Source organism: Halichoeres trimaculatus, unplaced genomic scaffold (assembly GCF_033239565.1).
Source record: "Halichoeres trimaculatus isolate MK-OKI-2021-1 unplaced genomic scaffold, fHalTri1.1 fHalTri1_scaffold_12, whole genome shotgun sequence".
NCBI lineage: Eukaryota > Metazoa > Chordata > Actinopteri > Labriformes > Labridae > Halichoeres > Halichoeres trimaculatus.
Window position 1 is genome coordinate 21,034,227 of NW_027437190.1, and position 24,416 is coordinate 21,058,642.

The window sequence follows — 24,416 nt, forward strand, 5'->3', positions numbered from 1 at the left end:
ATCCGTTCTTATACACAACCTCCATTCTGGACTAACAAGCTGAAGGTTCGGCTGATAGCACACTCTCCTGCAGCTATCTGTTGTCATGCCAAGACATACACTCACACACACACACACACACAGAACATACAGACATGCAGCACACACACACTCTTCATCAAACACAGGCAATCTCTCGGCCGAGCCAAACCGCTTCCCACTTCAGAACGCCCACACTGTTCAACATGAAATAAACATTAAATAAAACTGTTCCTTCACTGTCATTGTTCTTTGAAAATGAATTGAAGCAACTGCAGGCCAATGTTAATGCTTTGTTTTAGCCAGCGGCAGGCGCATGAAATGAGCTGCATGAGGCACTGAGCTGACAGTAGCCACTGGCATTGCAGGGACACACACACCAAACACATGCACGCACGCACACACTCAGACACACACACACGCATAGAAGCATGTATGCACACACAGCATAGCGAGCAGCCAACAGTTGAAATTCTAGCAGAAGACAGCATCCCTGCAGGAGTATTAGCTTTGGAGAATGGATGGAAGCTGATTGCTTTGGTCTGTCTCCTTTCCTTGTCATCGATTCAAGGATAAACATGTCTGAATGCTGCACTTTATCAGCAGTTACGGCTGATTACTGAAATTACTCATTATATCGGCATTACACTTCCTTTATTTAAATAAAAAGGCAATCAGCCCATCAACATAGCCCCTCACAAGCTAAGAATACACCATCCCTCATTCAGCGGCACTGGTGGATGTGAATCAACCCTGACTCATATAGTTGCCTCAGCCTGAGCGCTCCTTAACACATCTAAAGGAATATTGATCCAGGCTTTGACAGATGGATTGAGCTTCATAGCACATAGTGAGACTGGCATGTTGGAGAGCGGCAGTGATAAAGCATCCCTGCTGAAAGGGACATGGCATCACTTTTGAAGACAAAACTATTTTGTACTTTAAAATGGGTACCGGAAATATAGCTCTGCTCAGTGTGCTGAGCGAAAAACGGTTCAGCGTGCAGTATTTTGTTTGGCTCTAAATATAGCTACAGGTTTGCCTGCAGTGGGACCTGTTTTTAAGAGAGAACAATACACAGCGAGTGCAAATGCAGGAGGAAGGAAGAAGAATTCATCTTCATATATTCCATCTATTGTAAACTCACTCCGTCCTCCATCTCTCCCCTCTCCTTTCGCTCTTAGTCATTGCCACAGGCTGCTGTAATACAACCACTGATCCTTTCTTCTTCCTCTCTCCTAGCTCTGTCCGCAGCGGTTCATTATGCATGCCTCTCTGCTTGAACATGATTAATATTTCCCATAGAATGAGTTTGGCATCAAAGGTCCTCCAAGCTTCATGCCGTGTACGACAACAAACACGCACAAGCACTTACACACATCCTCTGTGCACAAGCACCTCTACTGTACATCATGAATGTTTAAGGAACTCCTGGCATGTCCTTAACGCTGTCTTCAGCAGGCTGACAGTGGGATGGTAAGCATCGAGAGATAATGTAAGAAGACACACGATTGTGTTAGACTCAGCAGAGATTAACCTGAAGACTGTCAGCTCCAGCGCAAGATCTGGGTGTGAAAGAGAGGGAGTGTATAAATAAATCTGATGTCTGAGGAGCTAATCTGATGTGTGCATGTGTGTGTGTGTGTGTGTGTGTGTGTGTGTGTGTGTGTGTGTGTGTGTGTGTGTGTGTGTGTGTGTGTGTGTGCGATACGAACTGTAAGGGGTGGATAATAGCCTAACATAATCTAAAAGTGAAGGTGGTGTAATCCTGTTGCAATTTCTACTACAGGATAAGTTTTCAAATATGTAAGATAAACAACGAATCCTGGATTCAGACGCCATGCTTGGGTTGCACAATGAGGGAGCTCAAATATACGGAGAAGTGAGCAAGCGAGGAGATAGTGGGGCATGATACTGCAGCTATTTCAAAACTCTTTAGTCCCTCCTTAGCCTTTAGACACACCAATATGCATGCACACACTCACACACACACACACTTACCCAGCTTGGATAAAGGGGGGATTAAAGTGTGACAGAAAAGGAAACCGAAGAGAGAAGCATGAATCATTGTTTCCCTGGGAGTTTTGGCACACCTTTACCAACAGACACAAAAATATACACATGCACGCTGGCACAGCAGGGCTAATTGTTTTTTTTTTTCTTCCACACTTATTGCATTTGACGCTCACCAGTTTACTCAAAATCAAATCACTTTTACTTTAGTGCATTTCTAAGTCATGTTATAAATCTATCAAAACACTCAGCAGATTAAATCATTTAGCATTTTGGGAGAATAAGTCTCAGGCTTTTTTCATTTCAAATATTTATTTTGCCAACGACAAGTGGCCACGTTTTCGTGTTTTGATGACATGTACTGTTGCCTGCTCGTAAAAGCAGATGTCACTGAAGTACCAGTCCTCCAGAACCACACTGTGATGACTGATGAAGGATTGAATATTTGAGAAATGTCAGTGGAAGGAGCATCATTATCATTAAATCACTCTCGTCACTCTCCCCTACTGTGTCTGTAATCTACCATTCACCAGTCTGGTTGTGTTTGCTCTCAAGCTGCATGTTGGAGGAAAGAGGCTTTCTTCCAGGCTGAATGGAGTTAATTGGACATGAGCTTTGGAGGAGAACATCTGCAAATGCTGCTGTATGATGTGTGTGGTCTGAAAGACAGCTGCCTGTGGAGAGCCTCCTAACACTAATCTCTCCCTCTCTTCTTGTCTTGCTGCCCCCTGCCCTCCACATACTTTTTTTTGTTTCATCTCTGTCTTTCTCGCTCTGTCTCTCTCTATCCTAAACTTCATTTTCATTTCCTGCAGAGGCTGAAGGAGCTCCAGCACAGAGAGTTTGCTCGAAATGTGGCCTCAAAGTCATGGAAGGATCAGCGCAAACAGGAGAAGGCTCTCAGGCGTCTGCATCAGCTCGCACAGCTGCAACAGGAGACTCAACGGTGAGTGGCTGTGTGTATTTGTGCATGTGTGTGCATGTGCATGTGTGTGTATGCACTGAGACCAGGGGCATGATCCAGAGGGGTTAGAGAGCATCACATCCAGTCAGTGTTTCTTAGATGTGATGAACGCATCCAAAGAGGTGAAAGCACTCAGCTGTCCTACATGGGCCACAGGTGAAATAAATATAGACTGCTGACACATTCTTGGTGAGCATACATGATTTGTATGAGAAATAGATGAAGTTCATGGAGGGATTAATAAAAAGAACAGAAAAAAGTTTATCTGTTAAAGAAATAAATAAAATGAGGGAAACGAGTTAAATATTAAACTTGCCTCCAGGTTTGCACACCTAAAGCAATCAAAACAACAGATGAAAAAAACAATACCTCACCTAATCATCAACTTGATTGCACCTTTTCCCTCTGCAATTAAATGTGTTTTCCCATAATCAGGCGATGATATGTGATCAGCATTTCTCCAACTGCCAATATAATGCCCTTTCTTCATCCCGTTATTTATTTGCTGTTTCGTTCTTGTCATTTTAACTCTGCCTACCCTCTTTTCTGCTTCTTATTTTCTATTATCAAACTTATAGTTGAACTAATGTAGATCAGCTTAAAGAATCACTGTAATATACAGAGGCACATCCAGAAGTGCGGCAAAGGGTGGCAGACGTCCCATTTGAGATCTGATCGATCATCCCAGGTATCGCTCATAAATGCTCAATTTCGATTGGCTATTTGTGTCAGAAGCAGAACTAGTGTTTTTATTCACTATATGTGTTGTGTTGCAACAGGCTGACATTTTCTAACACTTACCCACATTTTTTGTGAGAACTTTAAATTGTACTAAAGCGTTTTGGACATCTTTTTTTTTTTTAAATGTAGAAAAAGAGTGACTGGAGTTGACAAACCAGATCACTTGGTGGAAACACATCAGTAGAGTTTAAAGGAGATTGGTATCAAATTTTTAAGTTGCCAACCTGAAATTATTATTTTAGACTAATATCATGTCATTATTTATATTTATTACATCTTGTGTTTGCAATTTTTTAAACTAGATTATTCAGTCTTGAGGCAAATAAATTCATTGGATAAGTTGCCACCAATAGTACTTTAAAGTTAGAAACAAATTTCCTTTTTGATTTGTAGAACATTTCAGGCTGTGTATTTGCTCCTTATATCAATTTTGTCAGAAAGTGTAAACCATTTATGCCCAAAGCATCAACTAATAAACACATTTGTATTGTTTTTAGGGCTGTCACTTAAACACGTTAATTAGAGTAATTTATTACACTGCAATTTGATGTGTTAAAAAAAATTAATGCAAAACTCATTCCCTACAAGTCACTTTCAGTGCATCTTAAAGGGATAGTTCAGTTTTTTTGAAGTGGGGTTGTATGAGCTCTATGTGACCACTAAGGACATTAGATACAGTAGAAAGTTGTCTCCTCTCCCTCAGTAAGACACAAACTGTAATCGATGGTGACGAGGAAATAGATGCTAACAGGGAGAGACGGTACCATATTCAAAGGCTGTTTTCTCTGCCTACAAGAACTAAAATCAAAAAGTAATACCACAGTTTAAGAGTATGCTACATAAAATATTTTTTCAGTGCATTAAGTCTTCGGAAATATAAACATTTATCTGGACCTAACTAACTGGTCATGTGTCCTTCCGCGCAGCGCTAGTGCGCTCCGTCCCCCCTCCTCCTTTCAGCTGTAGGGAATGTAAACAAGCTATGCTTCGGGCGCCGGTTGTAGCCTCGTGTAAGTTTGATCAAGTATTGTAATTCTTTTGTTTGTACTCTAAGGATTGTGAGGCAGCGTAGGAAATTCAAAATGAGTGACTATGACAGCGACGATGAAGTTCCATTCACTTTGGAACCAAAAGGATACCTGTATGAACCGGAGCACACAGAAGAAGAAGAGCTGCTACAGATGGCGACTGAAAGGAATACAGAGGAAACATCCACAGACACTGTCACCATCGATTACAGTTTGTGTCTTACTGAGGGAGAGGAGGCAACTTTCTACTGTATCTAATGTCCTTAGTGGTCACATAGAGCTCATACAACCCCACTTCAAAAAAACTGAACTATCCCTTTAAGTGATCTTTCAAGACCCAAATAATATTGTTTCCTATGACTATGTAAACACCAAAACTAAGTTAGAGTGAACTCTTTTCTTTACGTCTCTCTTCCTATTTTTGATCCAATAGACAGAGAAAACATCCTTTTTTTTAATCACGTCTGGCGCTCCATCCTTTGATCCTCTCCATGATCTCCATCGTCATTTCTCACCATTGAGCCGCTGTTTCTCTCTGAACTCCTGCGACACATCCTCAGTTCGAGCGTGAGCTGCTTGAACTTTTCTGACTTGCAGCGTCTCGCTTTGCATCTGTCATCTCACATCTTCTCCTCATATCCGTGCTGATCTGTCATCCAAAGAGCTCACCGCTCTCACTCACAGTGGTTTACAAGCAGGATTTTGATTGACAAGCTCCACCAGACCCAGCCTCACCCTGCTGAAAAACATTATTTACTTCTATAGACGCAGTAAACGGTTGCGCACCGTCAATGGCAATGAGCATGAAACATTTTAATATTAGCCAGTTGAAAAAAATGTGGATTTACAGATCTTCTCTTTTACGTGGATTCATTTGATCAGTCATGCGCTACAATTTTATACTGTCCTAGACTTCAAATTCTTTATTTAGGGGCCTTAAGCAGATATGAGATTAAAATGTGATTAATTTGATTAATTAATCGCAAATCCTGTAATTAACCAGATTACTTTTGAATTGCCTGACAGCACTAATTGTTTTCTGTTGCAGAGTCTCAGGAAGGATCTGTGGACTAAGAAATGGAGTCAAGCAACAAGATAAAGATGGAGACCAAAAAGGCCATAGTCGGAGTGACAAACATCTACTGTTCAACCCTGCCCACAGACCCTGGACCCCTCCTCCTACCCACAAACCAGAAGATCCATACCGTTCTCCGTCACTGTCACTCCCACCCTCCGCTCCTGCAGGTTCCCCAATGATCACACACTTGACTTCCATTGCAGACCCTCCTGCAGTGAATCCTCAGTCTTGCCTGAGCTCGTGTCCCCAGCTACCTCTATCTGGGCGAGGAAAAGCTGGAGGCAGGCTTGGGGTGTCCTTCTGTTTCTCTCGCAGGGGGCCCAGACTTGAGCCTTCTGCTTCTGTTTTCTCGGACCTGGAGGAGGAGGAGAGAGAGAAAAGGGAACAAATGAAAGAAAGAATAAAGGGAATAATGGAGGATATTGACAAGGAAATTGGGGACGCCGTGGAGAGAAGCGGTGAAAGTGAAAAGTGCACCTCTAACAGTGTTAGGCTGGGTGACACAGAGCTGGTCTCCCATAAGTCTCCCAAAGAAAAAGATGGGTGCGGGAAAAGAGACAAAGAGAAAGAAAAATCTCTTTCACCCACAGAAAGCCCTGATAATCAGAGCCAAGAATCGCTGTTCTTGCCATCCCAAACACAGGTGACCATATGGAGAACAAAAGCAGAAAGTGAGACAGAAACAAAGTGTGAAACAGAAGGGTTGAGGGAGAAAAGTCAGTACATGTCAGTGGTGGGTAAAGATGGCTCCACGCATTTGAAATGGCCTGTCAGTTTGCTTAAGTTCACCATTTCTCAACCAAACATCTGCTACAGCTGCAACCCGCTCTGCTCAAATCCCCAGCGACGAGAGCAACTGGCTGAGGATCCGCAGGAGTCACAACAAAATCAGTTGTGTGCTCTCTCAGACGAATCAAATCCACGTTTGCCAGCTATTCCTGCACCAGAAGCTCATACCTGTTTACAAAGAGAGACAAAACAAAGGCTGAGAGTAGAAAGATGGGAAAAAGCTGCAGCAAATTTCAAGGCAGAGCAACATGTCGATGAAGCAGCAGAGGCACACCTGTTCCTAAAGAACACAAACCTTTCATCACCAGAAACAACACCAGAAAGAGGCAGATGCATGATAAGCATAGAGAACTGCGCAAGGGCAGCCTCCCATCCATTTGACCCTGCTCACAGTGACAGCTCTGACACAAACTCCCAGAATCCTCAGGGAGGAAGATTAGGGGGTGCAAGAGGGATCAGGGAGAAAGCCATCACAGCTCTGAGCTGTAAATCAGAGTCTGTCATCCAGCCTGGCACACAGGGGACATGCATCAGCCCATCCAGGTGTGAGTGTGGGAGTGAGACAATGTGCGAGTGTGCCAGTGCCGCACAGCCGTACGTGGGTGTCTCAGAAGTGTCACACAAAAAGAGAAAGAAAGCCAGTACTAAGAAACACAAGCTGGGGAAGAGGAAAAGGAGGGAGAAAAAGAAAGATTCAAAAAAGCAGCCATCAGCAAGGTGCAAAGTGAGGAGTGTTGTTTCCACAGTGTCAACTGGCAGGGAGAGGAGAGGAGATGCTGGAGGGAACTGGGGGGAAGGAAGGAGGCAAAGAGGGATGAGGAAGAGGAGGGTGCAGGGAGCAGGGAGCAGCTGTCTCTTGGGGAGATGTGAGACTGAACCAGTATCTGTCTCTGTCAGGAAAAAGGGGCCTCACAGGACCCACAGCACTCAGTCCCAGTCAAAGGCAGAGAACCGCAGAGCCTCCTCCCTGCTCAGAAAACACACAGCAGACAGACACTCCAAGGGAGAAGGACAGCGAGATGGAGAAACTGAGACTTTTCCCTGGCGGTCTCACTTCTCCGTACACGCCTTCTCGCCAGGATGCAACTCAAAGATGTTTTGGGAAAGGGGTCACCATAGCAACCCCAGGAGTTTCATTGACTGCTGTTACCCTGACAACAGCTGTGGTTGCAGCCCAGCTAGAAAGAGAAAAATCCTCCACAGGGACAGGAAATTCATTCATAGTAAGAGGAAGAGTTTGAGACATGGAGAAGTCTGGGAGCAGCCTGAGAGGAGCGGGAGAGCAGGAGGGCGATCGGGCTGCAGAGACAGGGGAAGGATTTCTGATGTAGAGCAATGGGAGTGGATGAGAGGGAGCTTTCCTGGAGGCGGTGAGGAGTCAAGACCTTGGTGGAGATCAAGAGGGAAAACAGAGGAGTGGGATCAGGTGGCAAGGTTCAGTCCAAGTCCTAGCAGGTGGGGAAAGAGAAGCAGACACCTGAGCACAGAGGATGTTGATTGGGACAGATGGACCTGGGGCAGCAGTGACAGCTGGGAGGACTGGGAGACACACAGATCCACATCAGGATACAGAACAGGGGCAGATAGCAGAGACAGCCCGAGCTTTGTGTGGAAGAGTTCGGGCACAAGACGCTCGAGCTCGAGACATTTCTCCAGCCCTGAGTGGTGGACGAGTAGACAGGCAGACAGCCCCCAGAGTGCGCTCAACACACAGGCAGACAGATGTCAAAGCCCACGATCCTGCAGCCCCTGCAGCACCACCAGCATGTCTGAGCTCAGCTTTGAGTGGAGTCGGAGCAGTACCTGCTCTGGAGGTTCAATGGATGCATTGACTTTCAGTTCCGGTAAAACTTTCTCAAGAGCTCAAGAACTCTCATCAGATGAGTCAAAGAAGCAGGATAGTCCTACATCCTCTTCTTCCAGCCTTACCTCTTGCTCTTTCTCTCATCCCTCACCCCAGAGGAACTCTTTTGCTCCTGCAATACAAGGCCTCAACATGAACCATTCTGATATGAGTCCCTCTGTGCAAAAAGGGTCCAATTCGCCATCAAATCTTGCACCTCTCCTTGGACAGTCACAAAGTAAATCTCCTCCACAGAAACCATCAAGGATGTTGCTTCTCCCTCTCATAGGGAAACTACCATCGATCCAAAGGAAATCCAGAAGGTGGAAGGGACTGGAGAGGAGTAAGAAGAAGGAGGGAGAAGAGGACAAGGAGGTAAAGGGTTGTGAACTGGAGCTTACCATCAACAGGAAAAACTGTCCTCTGGATATGGTTGAGCCAAACTCTGGCTGCTCACCAAATTTGACTTCGGTGCCAAGTAGGACGGGTGAGAAACAAACAGGTGAAGGGATGGTTCCTCCCATAAGCTTTACTGCAGAGGAGCTGGACAAATATCGCCTCCTGCAAGAGCAGGCAAGAAAGCACATGCAGAAAGTCCTAGAAAAGTCACAAGATAGTGCAGAGCCACACACAGAGACAAACTACCAACAAACACCACAAACAGAGAACTCTGGGACTTCAGAGGAACAGTTCACACCTGCACCCTTACACACCCAGTCACTTCAAATGGACACAATACAAACTCAAACACAGCACACCCACCAGATCAGTCTTCCACTTCCACATGTGACCCCACTGGAGAACTTCCCTCAACCCATTGCCCTAGGAGTCCCCAGCCTCCCCCCTCCACCACCACCTCCCTCTCTGTCAAACCTCCATCATATCATTTTACAACACACAGCTCTGTCCTTGCCCCAGTCCTCCACATCCTCTCCCACCTCAAACTCTTCCCCTGCCATCCACCCTCACCCAGTTCAGCTTCCTCAGTCCCTCCCCCCTCTGCACCCACCGACCCTCCCTCATCACCTTCACCTCCCCCCCTTCTCCATATCCTCCCTGTTCCCCTCTATCTTGCTCTCCCATCACCCCATCCCTCTTCTACCACAATCGCCCACTTTTCACCCGACCCCACTTGCTTCACTTTCACCTGTCACCCTGCAACACCTGAACCCACAGCCTTTCATGGACAGAGCATGGCCGGTGAGGTTTCAACAGAAGGCGTTGTGATTTTTTCACAGAGCAGCTGCCATGTTTATTAATCTTTCTTGCCAACACAGACGAGTTAGAGTGGGAGAGCGGGATAGGGAGTTTTTGGTTTGGACAAAAGCCGGTTATTTGAAATGGGGATGTGTCAGTGCTTTTACGAGCATCAACTCCAACTTTATTCACATATGCCCTCGCACACACATGCATACACACAGGCAGCCTGGCTATTGACTGTTTTCAAATGAAAATTCGTTTCTCCATCTAGCCTTTGCTGTGGTGCAGCAGATAGTGGGAAAACATACTTTGATCCTTTGCTTTTTTTCCTTCATTCCTCATTCAGGCCTGCAATAAAGGGAAAGGTGCACCTGCTATTCAAAGACAAGCTGAGCTCGTGTCATCCTCCCTCTTTCCCTCTGAACCACAGACAGAGCAGCTGCCTTTTGAAGTAGCCTTCATGCTAGAAACATAGGTCCAAGAAACGAGTGGTAATACTCTCTCCTTATCTCGATTTCACACAGGTTATCTGAGTGTAAGAATGTCTTTCAAAAAAACATAAATGATGTTTTAAGGGAGCAAGGGCATAGCACAGATATTTTTACCTTCCTGGACACTGTTTGTGTGTAAGATAGAGGTTATTTTGGACTAAAACACACTCAAATTCATGTATTGTGGGAGGACATCGGCTTATTTCCATATCTGACACATGTAAAGACCTGTGTTGTCTCAGTAGTGTAAATATTCTGACAGTAAATGATGTTATTAGAATCATGGGAGAGAATAAAATAAACATGGATTTAACTTAAACTTGTAACGTGTTTTTTTTTCTCCACTCATCCAGTGGTTCATTACTACAACTTATTCTATTTATTCATTCATATATTATCATTAGCAGTATTATTCAGAATCTTGTAATTAGATGGTCTTGAAAACAGTTTTCGCTGAGGAAATTTTAAAAAGAATTTGTGTTACCATCAAAGGATTTTGGTCAGCTCTGGTTGGATGTTGGGAAACTGTATTAAGATCTAACACAGAAGCTGCTGCAGACAGGGTCACCTTTACCACATCTTTTAAGGATTTCAAACCCAAACATATATATTGGCGTGAGTGTATGCTCTTATTTATACATTCTAGTTTAACATATTTTTTTTAGAAATAAATGTTAATTGTTATCCAGGTGACACAGTTGTGGCTGTAGTTTGGTATTTTATTTCAGATTTCCCCTTTAATAGCCAACACATCATGTCATCTTTTGATGAAGTAAACATGTCCATGCAAAAAAAAGGTTTAACACTTACATTGAAGACACTCTTCCACTTGGCTGTTTTGGTTTTCTATATTAACTATTGGAAATAAAAGAAAGGCAATAAAACATCCAGCAAGCAGGTAAAGCAGTGGACTCTTACATGACACAAATGGTATTCTTTGATCCAGATAGGTCTTAAGAGTCCCCGGTCTTCCTGTGTCTACTTGTGTCCACAGTACAAAGCATGTAATCGTTGCTGTCAAAATCGCTAAATGATATTACCCGTGTCACTTCTCCACCCCTTTTCCCAATAACCAGCAATAGCTAAACTATATCCCCCATGGGGTCTACAGGTACCACTCAGTACGTCAAACAATCCCATTTGAAATTAAAGCTGAACTATCCCCATACAACATATGCAAACATAAATAAATGAATGGAATCTGTCACATTTAAACTTGAGTGTAAACATTTTTATTTTCTCTGAGTCCTGTTGATCATACAACATGTTGCATCAGGTTCTACATAAAGAAATTGAAACTCTGGTTTACAAAAATGCCACTTCAAGCCTTAACAGGGATCCTACAGTCATGGAGCCTTGACCTTTAGCCCTTGAACTGCAATTCTATTCTGACTGGGCTTTTTGTCATCAGTGGATGTAACTAAAACAGTAATTTACACTGAGTTAAGTTTCTTATTCACTACACTAATAGTAATCTCAGCTCCTGGGATTCAACTCTTGGTGAATATCTTCAAAAGACACTGACCCTTAAGTTCCTAAGGCCCTGAGGGAAAGGTCAAGGTGACATTTATTACATCTTCAAGATGTAGCAATTTATTCTAGAAAAAGAAGAATCACTGTGAAAGTACTTTTATTGTGTCATTTTCTGAGTAACATGGTGCCCTTTGAAACACTGTGTTTAGTTTTAAAAGTCTGCTTTGAAAAAAGTCTTATTTATCAGCAAATGGATCTTTTTAAAAAAGAACATTTCAATCTTGCGTCCAGTTTGACCTTTGAGTATAATCAAAAAGATGATTTTCAAAATAAGGAAACAAAAAGTGACAAAATCAGAACCACAGTACAGCACACAAGATCTGTCTCATTATCAGACATTTACGGTAAAATTTAAGCCTTTTTATCATTAACGAAACACTTTACTCTTTCAAGAGTTGCCAGAGGTTAAGGTGGTTAGTAACTGTTGCTATGCACCCATGCTTAGTGATTGGTGAACAGTGGATGCATCAACGCAGCGTGCCAAACAGTTGATCACTGCAGCGGCCCGCACTTGGGGAGCAGAGCACAGCGGAGAACAGAGCGGCATCCAGATGGTCTATGGACTTGGACTACCCAGAGTGCTTTGAGAGATTGGATTGATTTGCCCTCCGTGATATCAGTGATCAGAGGCCAGCACACGAGGGGAGGGGGGCTGCAGCGCAGAGGGACACAAATACAAACCAAAAACACAAGAGACAAAACGTGCACTCCCTGTCCCGAGGTGTTGGCTTGAAATATAAGTCAACCCCTGCAGAGACTTGGTAATTAGAGCACAATTCGCCTTTCTCCTCCCCCTGACCCCTGAGCTTGTGTGTATCCGTAGTGTTGTGTGTGTGTGTGTTGGTGTTTGTGTAAGTGTGTGAGTTTGAGAAGAGCAGACAGAGAATCCCTATCTCTCTCCCCAGGACGGGGAGATCAAACAGACTGTGTGAAATATAGAGCAGCAATAATTAGCAGCTGTTACAGCATCAAACCTCTCTATCTCTACCTCTCTTCCACACACACACACACACACACACACACACACACACACACACACACACACACACACACACACACACACACACACACACACACACACACAATCTAAATTACACACTATGCTGCTCTTTCTCATCCCAGAGTTTAATTTAGAGATACTCAAAATGTGCTGCAACTTCTAAGTCCTCCAATACTGATAATCTTTAAGATGGCACTAAATCAACCCACTCCACTTTCCCCTCCATCTTCACTCTGGTTCATAAGCAATAAAAATCTCTCAGACAGCCTGAAGGAGAAAATGCAAGAGAACAGCCTTACACTAACGATAGGATTAAACACATTACAGAAAATGATGAAAAGAAAAAAAATGAACTAAATTTTTCTGATAATGTGGCACCAGTCTTTTTATTAATAAGTTTTCTCCCTGCTGTTATTCACACAGGGGTCATGTGGAAATTAGCAATCACAATATCACTGTACTTTATGTCAGTGACTGATTAAATCATTACAGAAGCCCCGAGATACTCTCCCTGTAGTGTGTTCATGTTTAGCTGTTGTGTGTGTCTGCTTCCTTGCCCCCGTGTGTATTTGTGTGCACATGCAGCACTGCCATTTGATTTATGATGGAGAAGAAGCGGTTTCCTCACTCAATCGCTCCTGTGAATTAATGAGGTATAAAAACTAAAGCTGGCACTCAGTCAAATACAGCCGCAGCAGCAGCAGCAGTCAGAGAGACAGAGAGGGGGAGAGCTGAGTGCCGGGGCAGGATCACCTCTATTGGCACCACATTTGATTGTTAGATTGTGGGTATAGATTGCATTGAACGAAAAGAGCCCCTCACGGCTACTCAAGCGATCCATCGACCTAAATTGCAATTCCGTATAAATGAGACACTTCCCATCCCCTGTTCGCTCCCTTTCTTTCCCTCTTTCTCTTTGATCCAACCAGGTCAGTGGGGCTGTGTTCAACTCCCCCGGCTGTTCTCCGACTGTGCAGAAGAAAAGGCGCCATTACACTCCGTCCTCTCCTTCCCTGTTCATTCAGATTCTACAGCTTTCACATGTTCGGATGCTGTTGTAGGCTATAGCAGATTTTACAGCACAATCTGCTTTTCAGAATTACTACACAAAGAAAAGGCCCTTCCCACCACCTCCTTCGCAGTGACATTCATTAAAAGTTTTCTCGAGTCGTGGTGGAGTGTGACATGCAGAGCCAGGCTGTTCCACCCTAATTTACATCTTTTCTTTGCAGAGCCCATGTGCCCATAGAAATAGTATGACAAATAGCAGGAATAATATTTAATTCTTCTACTGATTAAAATGATTTTCAAAACCTGCAAACAACAATATTTAAAAAGGAGATTACAACGTACCAAACAAGAGCAGAAATCCTTTAGCTGAATTGTCCCTTTAAAGTCGAACCATTTGATCATAACGCATTCTGAATTTTTGATGGTTTCAGGCTGACGCATCACTTTGTTAACTCTGAGAGCTTTTGAACCCCCATAAAGGTTCAGCTCAAAGCGTAGTCTGTCACCAGTGATTCGCCAAGAGACAGCGCTGCAGCTTCAAGTGCAACATATGGAAAGCTAAGTGGTTTCGAGCTGTTTAGAGATTGACTTCAAACAGATAAATTACTGTGTACAAACCTGAACCGGAGAAAAACACCTCTATCCTGTGAAATGAAAGAGCATTTTTGGTTTCTGTTTGGTTCTTTTCACTCTGTGAATGCTGGCTCTCTTGTTGAGGAGGGACTTGTTTGTGTGAGACTTTGTGTTATGTAGAAATATCTGTGTGAATTCTGCTCTGCGATGGATTTAAAGCTTAGAGGATGTAGTGGGCTTGGTGATACTATTAAACTTGGCACAGTTGCCCAAGGACATGACACTGTCAGCACATTGCTTACTCTCACCTACACTCACACACACACAAACACACATGCACAGACAGAGGTGTAATAGGGTAAAATTTAGCAGGCTGTAATAGTGAGATGTGATGCTCGGTTGTAAGACAGCATGGCTAATTCCCCGGTTATGTTATCTCTGAGGGACAGATGTTCCCAACAAAGATTACTATGCACAAACACACAACACACACTCAGACTGTGTGCATGCAGAGATGCATGAGCACATTCAGTCCTGAGACAATAGCAGCAGCAGCAGCAGCAAGATGGGCTAAAAAAAAGCCTTTCAGACCAAGAGCACAGATCAGTGATGAAGACAACTTCTGTGAATTCATTATGTGATACCAGTTCCTGCAGAGTTAACCAAATTCACACAGTGGCATCCTCCATGATGTGTCCTGAAGGAGGGGAGCTCATATTTTGCTATTGTCTTAAGAATCTGACAATTTCTATAATTTCAATGATTTTTAATTGAGGAGCAACAAAGAAAATGAATACTGAATGTGGCAGAGCGACTAAACATTCTTGTCTGCCCATTAGCTACTGTCATATAGCAGCTAGTATTAGCATTTACCAATTTCCTAGTTTGCATTCACGGTCAAGAACCACATTTCCTCTAAAATTGGAGAGGGGTAAATGAAATAAAGATACCAGCAACAGGCTCTGATACTTATAGACCTGAGGTAAAACCAAAGTGGTAACCCCTGCTCTAAAAATATAAAGCTAGCAATGGGGAAATGCTAAAATCAGCATTTTATGAACATTCTGCTCAAGGCTGACAGCAGAAACAGGGATAATCATGTACACAGCTTGTTATTTTCAAAGTTATGAAACTTACAAGTTTTGCCCACATTAGGGCATGGCCGACTTAACGGGTAGGCACCCATTAGCTGTTTGCAAAGAAGCTTCACCCCCATAACCAATCCAGACTTGAACATAGCTAGGTTTAGTTCAGCATTACCAGTATGGCTCCGTCAACGATGGGCTTCAAAACTCCACTTCAGAAACAAATGGATGATGTCACTGACCTCACGCATATTACACAGGCAATGGGTAAAACTCTGGATGCACTCAAGCTAACAACACAACATTAACAAGGCTCTCTTGTCAAGCTCAACTCTTATGTTTAAACTAGTATAGATGCTTGCTAGGCGCCGCCATGTTGGCTATGGCTGCCTTTTGCAGCAGCTCTCTCCTCTTTGTCCAATTCTTGTATTTTTTTCGTCTCTTTTTTGCAATCTTTGTTTTTGGAGTTGGTCATTACTTTGTATGGCTCATTTGTTGGTCATGGACACCAAACTTTTTGTGGCTTCAGCAATATTTTTCTACTTTTTCTCCCATGTTTGTCTGGAGATCCTACATTTTACCATGGCCACATTGTTTACATGTGAACTCAGCTGTTAGCAGCCCGTAGCATGTCAATGCTAACTGATGTAAAGCCTGTTGATGTCCCACAAGGTGAGGAGAAAACGGTGAGGTCGACGCACTGGTTCTCAGGTGCGGCATGGACCTGTCCTTCCATCCATCGTCATTGGGAACATAAGATCTATCTCACTTAAGATGGATGAGCTAGCTGAGCTAACCCAGCAACAGAGGGAATACCAGAGGGCAGAGTAGTATCATGTTTTTCACAGACATGGCTAACAGAGCTAACATCAGACACCAACGCCACATTGGAAGAGCTTCACCTGCTGTGAGCAGACAGGATCCAGGAGACAGCGACTGAACAGACTGCTGAAGAAGTTCAGTTCTGGACCCTGTGGAGGTGGAGACTGGCTGAACTGGAGAATGATGGACAAGCTGTCATCATCTGTTTTCTTGTGGACCTTTTTCACTTTCTATACAATTTCTTACATTTGTTTTCTTGATTGCTGGTGTGACTTCAATTTCGTTGTACTTGTTCAATGACAATAAAGTTCTATTCTATTCTATTCTATTCTATTCTATTCTATTCTATTCTATTCTATGCAGGCACACATGAAAGCAGAGAGCAGAGAGAGTGGTACAGGAAGCTCATTGTTACATCCAGGTAACTTTCAAAATAAAACACACAGAGGCAACACCAGATCATGTTTAACTCCACTACAACAACAGGCTGACAGTCAAGTTTCTGTGTCTGTTGTTGGGATCCTGGAAATTTATCAGCCCAACTTGTAATTAAATCAAATGGAGAAGCTGATACACAAGTGAGGTTTGTCTTCCATTCACCTAGCCCTGGAAGAAATGTCACTAGATTATATAAAGACTGTATGAAATCACAGACAGGAGCAGCAACCCAAAGGAAACCAAACCTTCAGACACCCCTCTGGTGACTAGCTGCAGGAGAGGTCTTAAAGTCAAGCTAGAATATTAAAATCCACATCATAGAGATTTTTCTCTGTCATTTTTAAGACACTTCTTGCAACATTAACTATTGAGCAGGTTTTCAATTTTAAGAGAAGTTTGGTTTTAATTTTGTTATCTGATATTTAAAACAAAGATTTAATGAAAGCTTTGTGGGCAAATGAGGATCCCACAGGATCCTTTACCAGATTAGCAAAGTAGAGCAAGGAAAGAGAGAAAACCTAGGAAACAAGAATCTTTTCCACTAAGCCTTACCATATCACCTTTTAATGACACTATCAAGCACCACAAAGCTGAATGTTAACCCTTCATGTGAATTTATCCGCTACAGAGCTTTTCCCAGGTCAGCCACACTGCATCCATTAAGTCAAGAAATCCATCCAGCACAGGAAATGGCTTCACTGCTGAGGAGAAAGGTCAGATGATTCATGGCTTCTAGCACAGTGGCTGTCAGGAAAACCCATGGGTCAGATAACCATCACTCCCATTATGTCGTTAAGTCACACTTTGAATGCACGGCCACAGCACAAAGAGTAGAACTGCAGATGAGTGACAAGCAGTTCCTTTCCATCAGTCCTCTGGTTAGGTTAATTCTGTCCTTGGCTCTGCTTTGTGCTCCTCTTCGATGAATAGCTGTGTCTTGGTACCATCGAGAATACGAACACAAGATTTCCACGTCTTTAAAAATAATCCAAATGGCTTTTTGAGGCTGAATAGATTGCTTGTGCAGCTAAAAGCAAATTTAAAAGCTTGTGCATGACATCAACGAGACAATTTGGTATGTAAAAGAGTTAGTAAATGGGTGCATAAACAGTAGGAATGCCTCCTAAACTCTGCCCTGATCTCCCCCCTCCTGTTTCCGTTTAACTGGTTTTAGCTTTAAGTCTCCAGATTCTGATAATTTCCCCTTAATCCCTTCAGAGGAGCCCCCTGCTTAACTCTCTAATTAAGCCAACAATGCACACATACACCAACTAAGGATAAACAGCACATGCACTTTCAGCTCGTAGCATTCGGCTATATGATGCACGGACAGTCGGTGGTTGGTTGCTGTGTGAATGTGTGTGGATAATAGATTTTGTTTGTGTGTAGTTCAATGATTAAGTCCCCATCATGATGTTGTTGTGACGACACATGCATTTTTAAGCTGTTAATCCAGGATTATTCTCCCCTTGCTCATCTCATTACTGTCGATTATTAAAAAGCACATACAGGGAGCCACAAGCACTCACACACAGGCACACACCATAAACACAAATTCTAATTATGGGCTGGTTTCCCTGGAGACAAAACACATGCAAGAAGGCTCTCAAAATGTTTATAGCTTGAAATAGAGGTTAGAAAAAGACCATTCAGAGTGAGGCATTCATACATTTCAGTCATGTTTAAAGTTAATTTGATGAATTTAGTTTTTGTTGTTTAAAATATAGAAATTTGACAAAAGACATTTCAAACTTTTGGCATGGAAATGTGTTACTAAATTCAAATTTTTCAGGTTTTGGCTTCTCAGAGAGCCATTTTGGCCTTTCAGAGAGCGATTTTCAGCACAGAGAAGGACAGAAAAGCAAGTAAACAGCAGGTGTCCTTTCCCTGTGATTGAATGTGTGTCCTTGTGTAGAAACTGCACTCCCCACTCTCAGCTAGTGAACATATTCCTGCAGCGCTGAGGCTCATGCACAGGTGAGAGAATTGCCAAGGTTTTTTTTTTTTTTTTTTTTTTTGGATAACCTCAGGCTTTGTGTCCACTATGGCCCACTCACACTGGGTCAGCTCAGAATAACCGGAAAGGGCTGACCACCGATGTTCGCTCAACCTCTGAGTCATTAATCACACAGCACTGCAGATGAGCCGCATGGACACATGCTGTAAAACACACACACACGCGCAAACAAACACACACACACACACACACACACACACACACACACACACACAGAAATGTGAAAAGACACATGCACACAAGCTCATTGCAATTATAAAGTCCAATTCTAAATGACAGTATCGCTCCAGGTAGTCAATCCTTGTGGCCTGCACTCCTAACGCATTATTATACACTAAATAAGAGAGACATGAATGTTTCTATACAGAGCCAGATCCACAAATAATACATTACTGCATATCACATTAGTTCATCCCTATCTGCAGCATCTAAACACACATACACAAAATGATACAACACATTTTCTCCCAGGCTTTATTTTACACTCTTTAAACACAAACACACAATCACACCATAATATCTGAACTTATTTCCCCCAGCAGACCTCTCAGCTTGCAGCTTGGCCACTATCAAGAGAAAGATCTAAGATAACGTTCCCATTTACCGGTTGTGGGCTTCTTCAAAGGGGCCGCATCGCACTGAACGCCTGTGGTGTGTTGCGTTTGTTAACAGGCACGTTGCATGAAGAAATACTCTGAGGAGGATGTGTGTAACAGCATGCAAGTCACATACTACAACCCTACGTCTTGGGGTATCAAGGAAGAAAATGTCAGTTCATTAAGAAAAAGAAAGAAAGAAGAGTGACACATAAACTGATAATTCTGTAAATGAAGTCAGCTGTTTCAGAGCTTTACACTAAGATGGATGGTGAATAACAACTACAGGCTGAGTTTTGAGTGTTATTTTGGCAGGGTAAGAGATACAAAAGCTAAAAGAAAGAGCCTATATGCCAGACAAGATATGTCTTTGTTAGATTTTAGAGAGATAAGGATCTCTTATGTGGAAAAAGTAACTCAATGTATTTCAAATTTTCAATTGCAGGAAAAAAATAGTCTTAACAAGTTGTCTCTCATGTTGTCAAAGTCTTACAGTTTGATTTTTTTGTTGTTGGTAACAAAGAATGTAACTGTTATGATCCCAAATCCACATAAAGTGGCTACATGTGCAGCGGCTGATCAGATAACAAACTCTGTCTCTTCATCTTCTTGTGCTAAATTATCAGACATCAAAGTGAAAAGCATCAGTCTACAACTGTGTAGCACCAAAACACTACGTAACCCTGCCTGAGTATTTTTAAAAGGCTGAATTGTGGAAAACTAGTTACAAAAAAGTAGAAGAAGTCAGAGTTGCCTGTTTCTCTCTTTCTGAAAGGCTTTGTGCCGCCACTTTGAACAATCTTGCAGAGAGAGAAACGCAGGCTGCATAAGTTAATGTCAAATTCTCTCTATTGTTTCTTGTCTTGTTGAATCCAATGAAGAAACAAAAAAGGCAGAATACAAAAGGCAAAGCTGGAGGAGAAGAATAAAATTTCAAGAATAGCACAAACTTTAAATACCAGAACCAAAACATGGAGAAATCTCTGCCGTTTGTTCACAGACACAGTTTGCAAACAGAAACCCTGATGAGATATTTTTTTTACTTTAACTGCAATCAGGTATGAACACACTGCTGCTTCAATTGTATTTAGGATGAGCTGGAATCGGTAATGGGCTTCCTTTGTGTGTTGCTTGTAAAAATAATGTGTGGGCGAGAATAAGAAGAGAAAGGATTTATTCAAAGGTGTTTAGCCTTAGCTGATGGTTTAGTGCGAAGAAAAGCTCTAAAACTAATTTCTTTCATCAACATCTGTCAAGGAGATCAAGGGAAGCATTACTCTAGTAAGCACTTATTTGACCAAAAGCATTACACAACCAACTGAAAGAGATTGAGTAGACTGCAGCTTTAATGTTTTGCGCATCGCTCTTCAATTCAATGTGTGTGAAAGGATAGCCACTTAAAAAGGCACTTTGAGGAGAATACTACAACATTTAAACCACAAGGAGGATGACAGAAGTGAAATAAGAGCATGAGCAAAGGTTGCTGTCGTCAGTGTTCCATGGGCGCCTCTGTACCGTCCTCCTCTTCATCACTGCAGGGTTCATAATCATCATCCAAGACAGGGTCTCCCTCCTCTGCCTCCATCTCTCCTCCCAGTTCACCCAGCAGCTGTTCCACATGCTCCAACATCGGCTGGTCATCACACCGCAGCTTACCATACAGCTGGGGAACAGGGAGAGAAGAAAAAACAGCAAGAGAGGATGATGCAAGTGTGTAATAAGCTAGTAAGCACACTGGAAAAATGGAAACTTTAAATAGAAAGTAGGTTATACAGCAGAAATGTTGAGAGGGACATGAAGTGCAAAATTATACCGCATAGGCACTACAAGAAATGAGATACGGTGAGTGAAAAGCAGTGGCGTTGTGTGGCTGGAGATAACAGTGAATCACTGCGGCATCAGTAAGCAGCAGCTTGGAGTTGGAGGGAAGTGAGCAGCCTTGAGGTTTTTAAGTCTTTAAGTGCTGGTTAGGCCGCCTGAAATATCCAACTGCATCCGGCTGCATTTTTTCATCGCTGCTGTCACGGCTAGCAAAACGCTGGTAAACAGTTTTTGTCTTTCATTTGGCAAATCAGCACATTTGATTCACTGTTCAGCTGCACAGGAGACAAAAGGACCATTTATCTTCCTCTTGCTAGCGCAACGTTCATGCGCACACACATAAAGCAACGTAACCTCAAGCACACATTATGTGGTTATGTGACGTACATGCATACATACACGCATCTAATCAGAGTTGTTATCTCAGTGAAATACGCCATGAAGGAGTGAGATAAAAAAGTACTGGTCGCAAAGCTGGCAGCAGCAGATTTATCTCAGTAAAATACTGTGTGTGTGTGTGTGTGTGTGTAATTACTGAGCTCAAAGTGGAGCTGGGTGATAAAACTCTTCCTGCTACCACCGAGGACAGGAAGCATAAAACCATGTTTCAGGGTGTGCATAATATACAGAGTAAGAGGAGCTGATACAAAGATCTATGCTTCCTCACTTTCTAGAAACAAAACTAGAGAGTTGGATAGTTTGATTTGGTCTAGGAATGTTCTGTGCACACACACACACTCAGACACACACAGGGGCACAGGCAGTCACTTAAGCTCATGGACAATAAGCAGCTGAGTGTCATCATTCTCACTAAAAGTGTGACGAGGCCAGGAGAGTGAGGAAGAGTGTGTGTGACTGCTTTGCCCCGGGACCAGTCTCTAAGCAACAGCAGGTCCTGACAGGAGACACGCGCTCCCATGGGAACTCATTTAGAGGGTAAAAATGTGTGGAGAGTGTGTGTATATACATTTAAGTGGATGCTGTCTTAGCAGGTTGGAGCTCCAGGGAGGTGGAGCATGACCCAGGCCCAGAGTCTGATATCTGGGGAGAGTTGACCCTCTCAGGCTCCTCAGAGCACCAAGCACATGGTGAAAAAAGATGATTTTATTCTGCCAGCGTCACTGTGAAATGGCCAGAGGTGTTTATCCGCAGCTAGCCCAATAGTTGGGTTTGCTTTACAACCCATAGGGGACATGCGCAGAATAATTGCATGTGACAACCTGGGGTTAAAGGTATGAAGTGCCCTACATGAGTTGCATGAGTGACTGCATGATGAAAAGAAAAAAAACATGAGAGTGAGCGCAATACTAGATGCAATTTTAGAAAATATATTTATATATGGTGATTTCTCCTACAAGTCAATAGCATAGTGAGTCTGCTTCATAGGATGTGATTATTCATTGGGAGTCTTCCAGCTAGCAATACAAACAGAAGCTATTCTTTGCACATTCACCACCAAACGCTGCTGAGATCAGCACCAACGCCGCAAAAAAACACAGGCATTTCTCATTTGCAACAGCCTATGTTTTCTCTTCTCACTTTCACGGCCCAGAGAGCTGCCTGGTGAGAGAGAGGAGGAGGAGGAGGAGAGGGGGAAAGTGTGTGTAATCGTATAACTTTTTCATGGTCCACTTTGCTCTACTTTCATCCTTAAGTCACAGCCCAAAGCACACTTGACCATGGCCAGAACGACACACACACAAGCACACATTTTAAACGAACACACACAGGGAGGCATGGACACATCTGTCTAGTGGCTTTGTTTCAAGCCGCTCTTGGACAGTGGCTCCAGGGGCCGCAAAGTCTATAGTTCAGTCAATTGAACCACTCAGGACAAAAATATTGCAACAATGTACAACCTGATCCTTTTTTTAAATGTCTGTGTAGTTTGGCATGTTTCCCCACACATAACAGAGGCTGACTGTGTTTATCTTTTATCTTTAATCAATGAGCAAACTTGTTATCCATTGAAAAAATATTCATCAACCTTCTCTCCAACATATAAAGTGCAGGAGCAGTTTGTCATACTGGCAGACTTGTCACACAAAACAGTTATAGAAACCAGATGTGGAGACTTTACGAGAGATTTTATTAAAATAGAAAAATATTTATTAGTGTTGATGCTCTTATAGCAAAATAAAAAGAGCAGACAATTAATTCAGATTCACTCATGCCTGCACACAGCCTGAATTTTGAGCTCCTGGGAGGAGTCGGGTATGACACAGACCGAAGACGTTATTGGTGTTTCTTTATGAACTCAAAACGAAAAACAAGATGACCAACAGGAACTTTTAATCTCTGGTGCGCCGATATGGCGTATCAGTATTTGTCACACCTTATGAGGATAGCCCTCAAGAAGTGATACTAAAGTACAGTAGGACATCTAAATGTCCCACTGTTCACAGCTTCATTCCAAAAAGGGAAAAAATCCTCAAAATTCTCACGCTCACCAACTAACCTAATGGAGCTTGAGAGGTGACGCAAATAAGAACTGGCCAAAGATACGTGTGCCAAGCTTTTGGCATCATAATCAAAGAGACTTGAAGAAGAAGCTGCTGCTAAAGGTGCATCAACTAGTGCATCAAGTATTGAGTAAAGGCTTATCTACATGTGTGGTCTTTTTTTCTTTTCAATAAATTGTCAAAAAAACTTTTTTCACATCATCATTTTGGGGTGTTGTGTAGAATTTTGAGGGAAATAAATGAGTTCATTTCATCCTGGGATGAGGCTGTAACATAACAAAATGTGGAAGTAGCGAAGCTCTGTGAATACTTTCTGGATGCCCTGTAAGTACATATGTGATGTTACAAGGGATGGGTACCTTTTACATTTGAAACTATTCGGTACCTATGTCCGGTGCCTGGCAATTGGTACCGGTACTCAACGGTGCCAACCTTCAATGCTTTTTGTGTTTATGTATAAAATCTTGTAGTTTTTCCAATTTAACATGTTTATTCTTCAATATATAACCTTGTAATGCTGTGTTCATGTCCAGCATGGAAAATCCCCAACTCTTCCACTCCCTCACAATCACAAGGATGCATTTAGGTACCTAAACATGGTACCTTTCGATTTCACGAATCGGTACCTGGTACTTTTGACTGAATTCGGTCGATACCTATAAAAGTACCTAATTCAGTACCCATCCCTAGATGTTACAACTATAAAACATTCTATTTTGACAAGCAGTGACTGTCTGAGAGACAGAACTGGCACCACTGAGAAACATTTGTTTAATAGGGTACACTGAAAATATTAAACTTTTGTGGTATTTCTCTTGTTTGACATGTTCTATTCACTGTGACCTTCACTGTATGAACACATTGGGACAGGGAAACTTTTAAAAAGTTAGCTC

At 42.7% G+C, this 24,416-nt stretch overlaps 2 protein-coding genes across 2 annotated transcripts in view; one reads left to right on the forward strand and one right to left on the reverse strand.

The window, feature by feature from the left end:
* The window catches only part of znf804b (zinc finger protein 804B), a 40,983-nt gene extending 30,517 nt beyond the window's left edge, over positions 1-10,466 (forward strand). Inside the window, exons 4-5 of the mRNA XM_074684397.1 lie at positions 2,847-2,977; positions 5,813-10,466. Of these exons, the coding sequence (XP_074540498.1) occupies positions 2,847-2,977; positions 5,813-9,701 (4,020 nt within the window). The 3' untranslated portion in view covers positions 9,702-10,466. The remainder of the gene's footprint in view (positions 1-2,846; positions 2,978-5,812) is intronic.
* An 8,647-nt stretch (positions 10,467-19,113) lies between these two features.
* Positions 19,114-24,416, reverse strand: part of LOC141800540 (uncharacterized) — a 27,327-nt gene continuing 22,024 nt past the window's right edge. Inside the window, exon 11 of the mRNA XM_074683143.1 lies at positions 19,114-20,903. Coding sequence (XP_074539244.1) covers positions 20,730-20,903 — 174 coding nt within the window. The 3' untranslated portion in view covers positions 19,114-20,729. The remainder of the gene's footprint in view (positions 20,904-24,416) is intronic.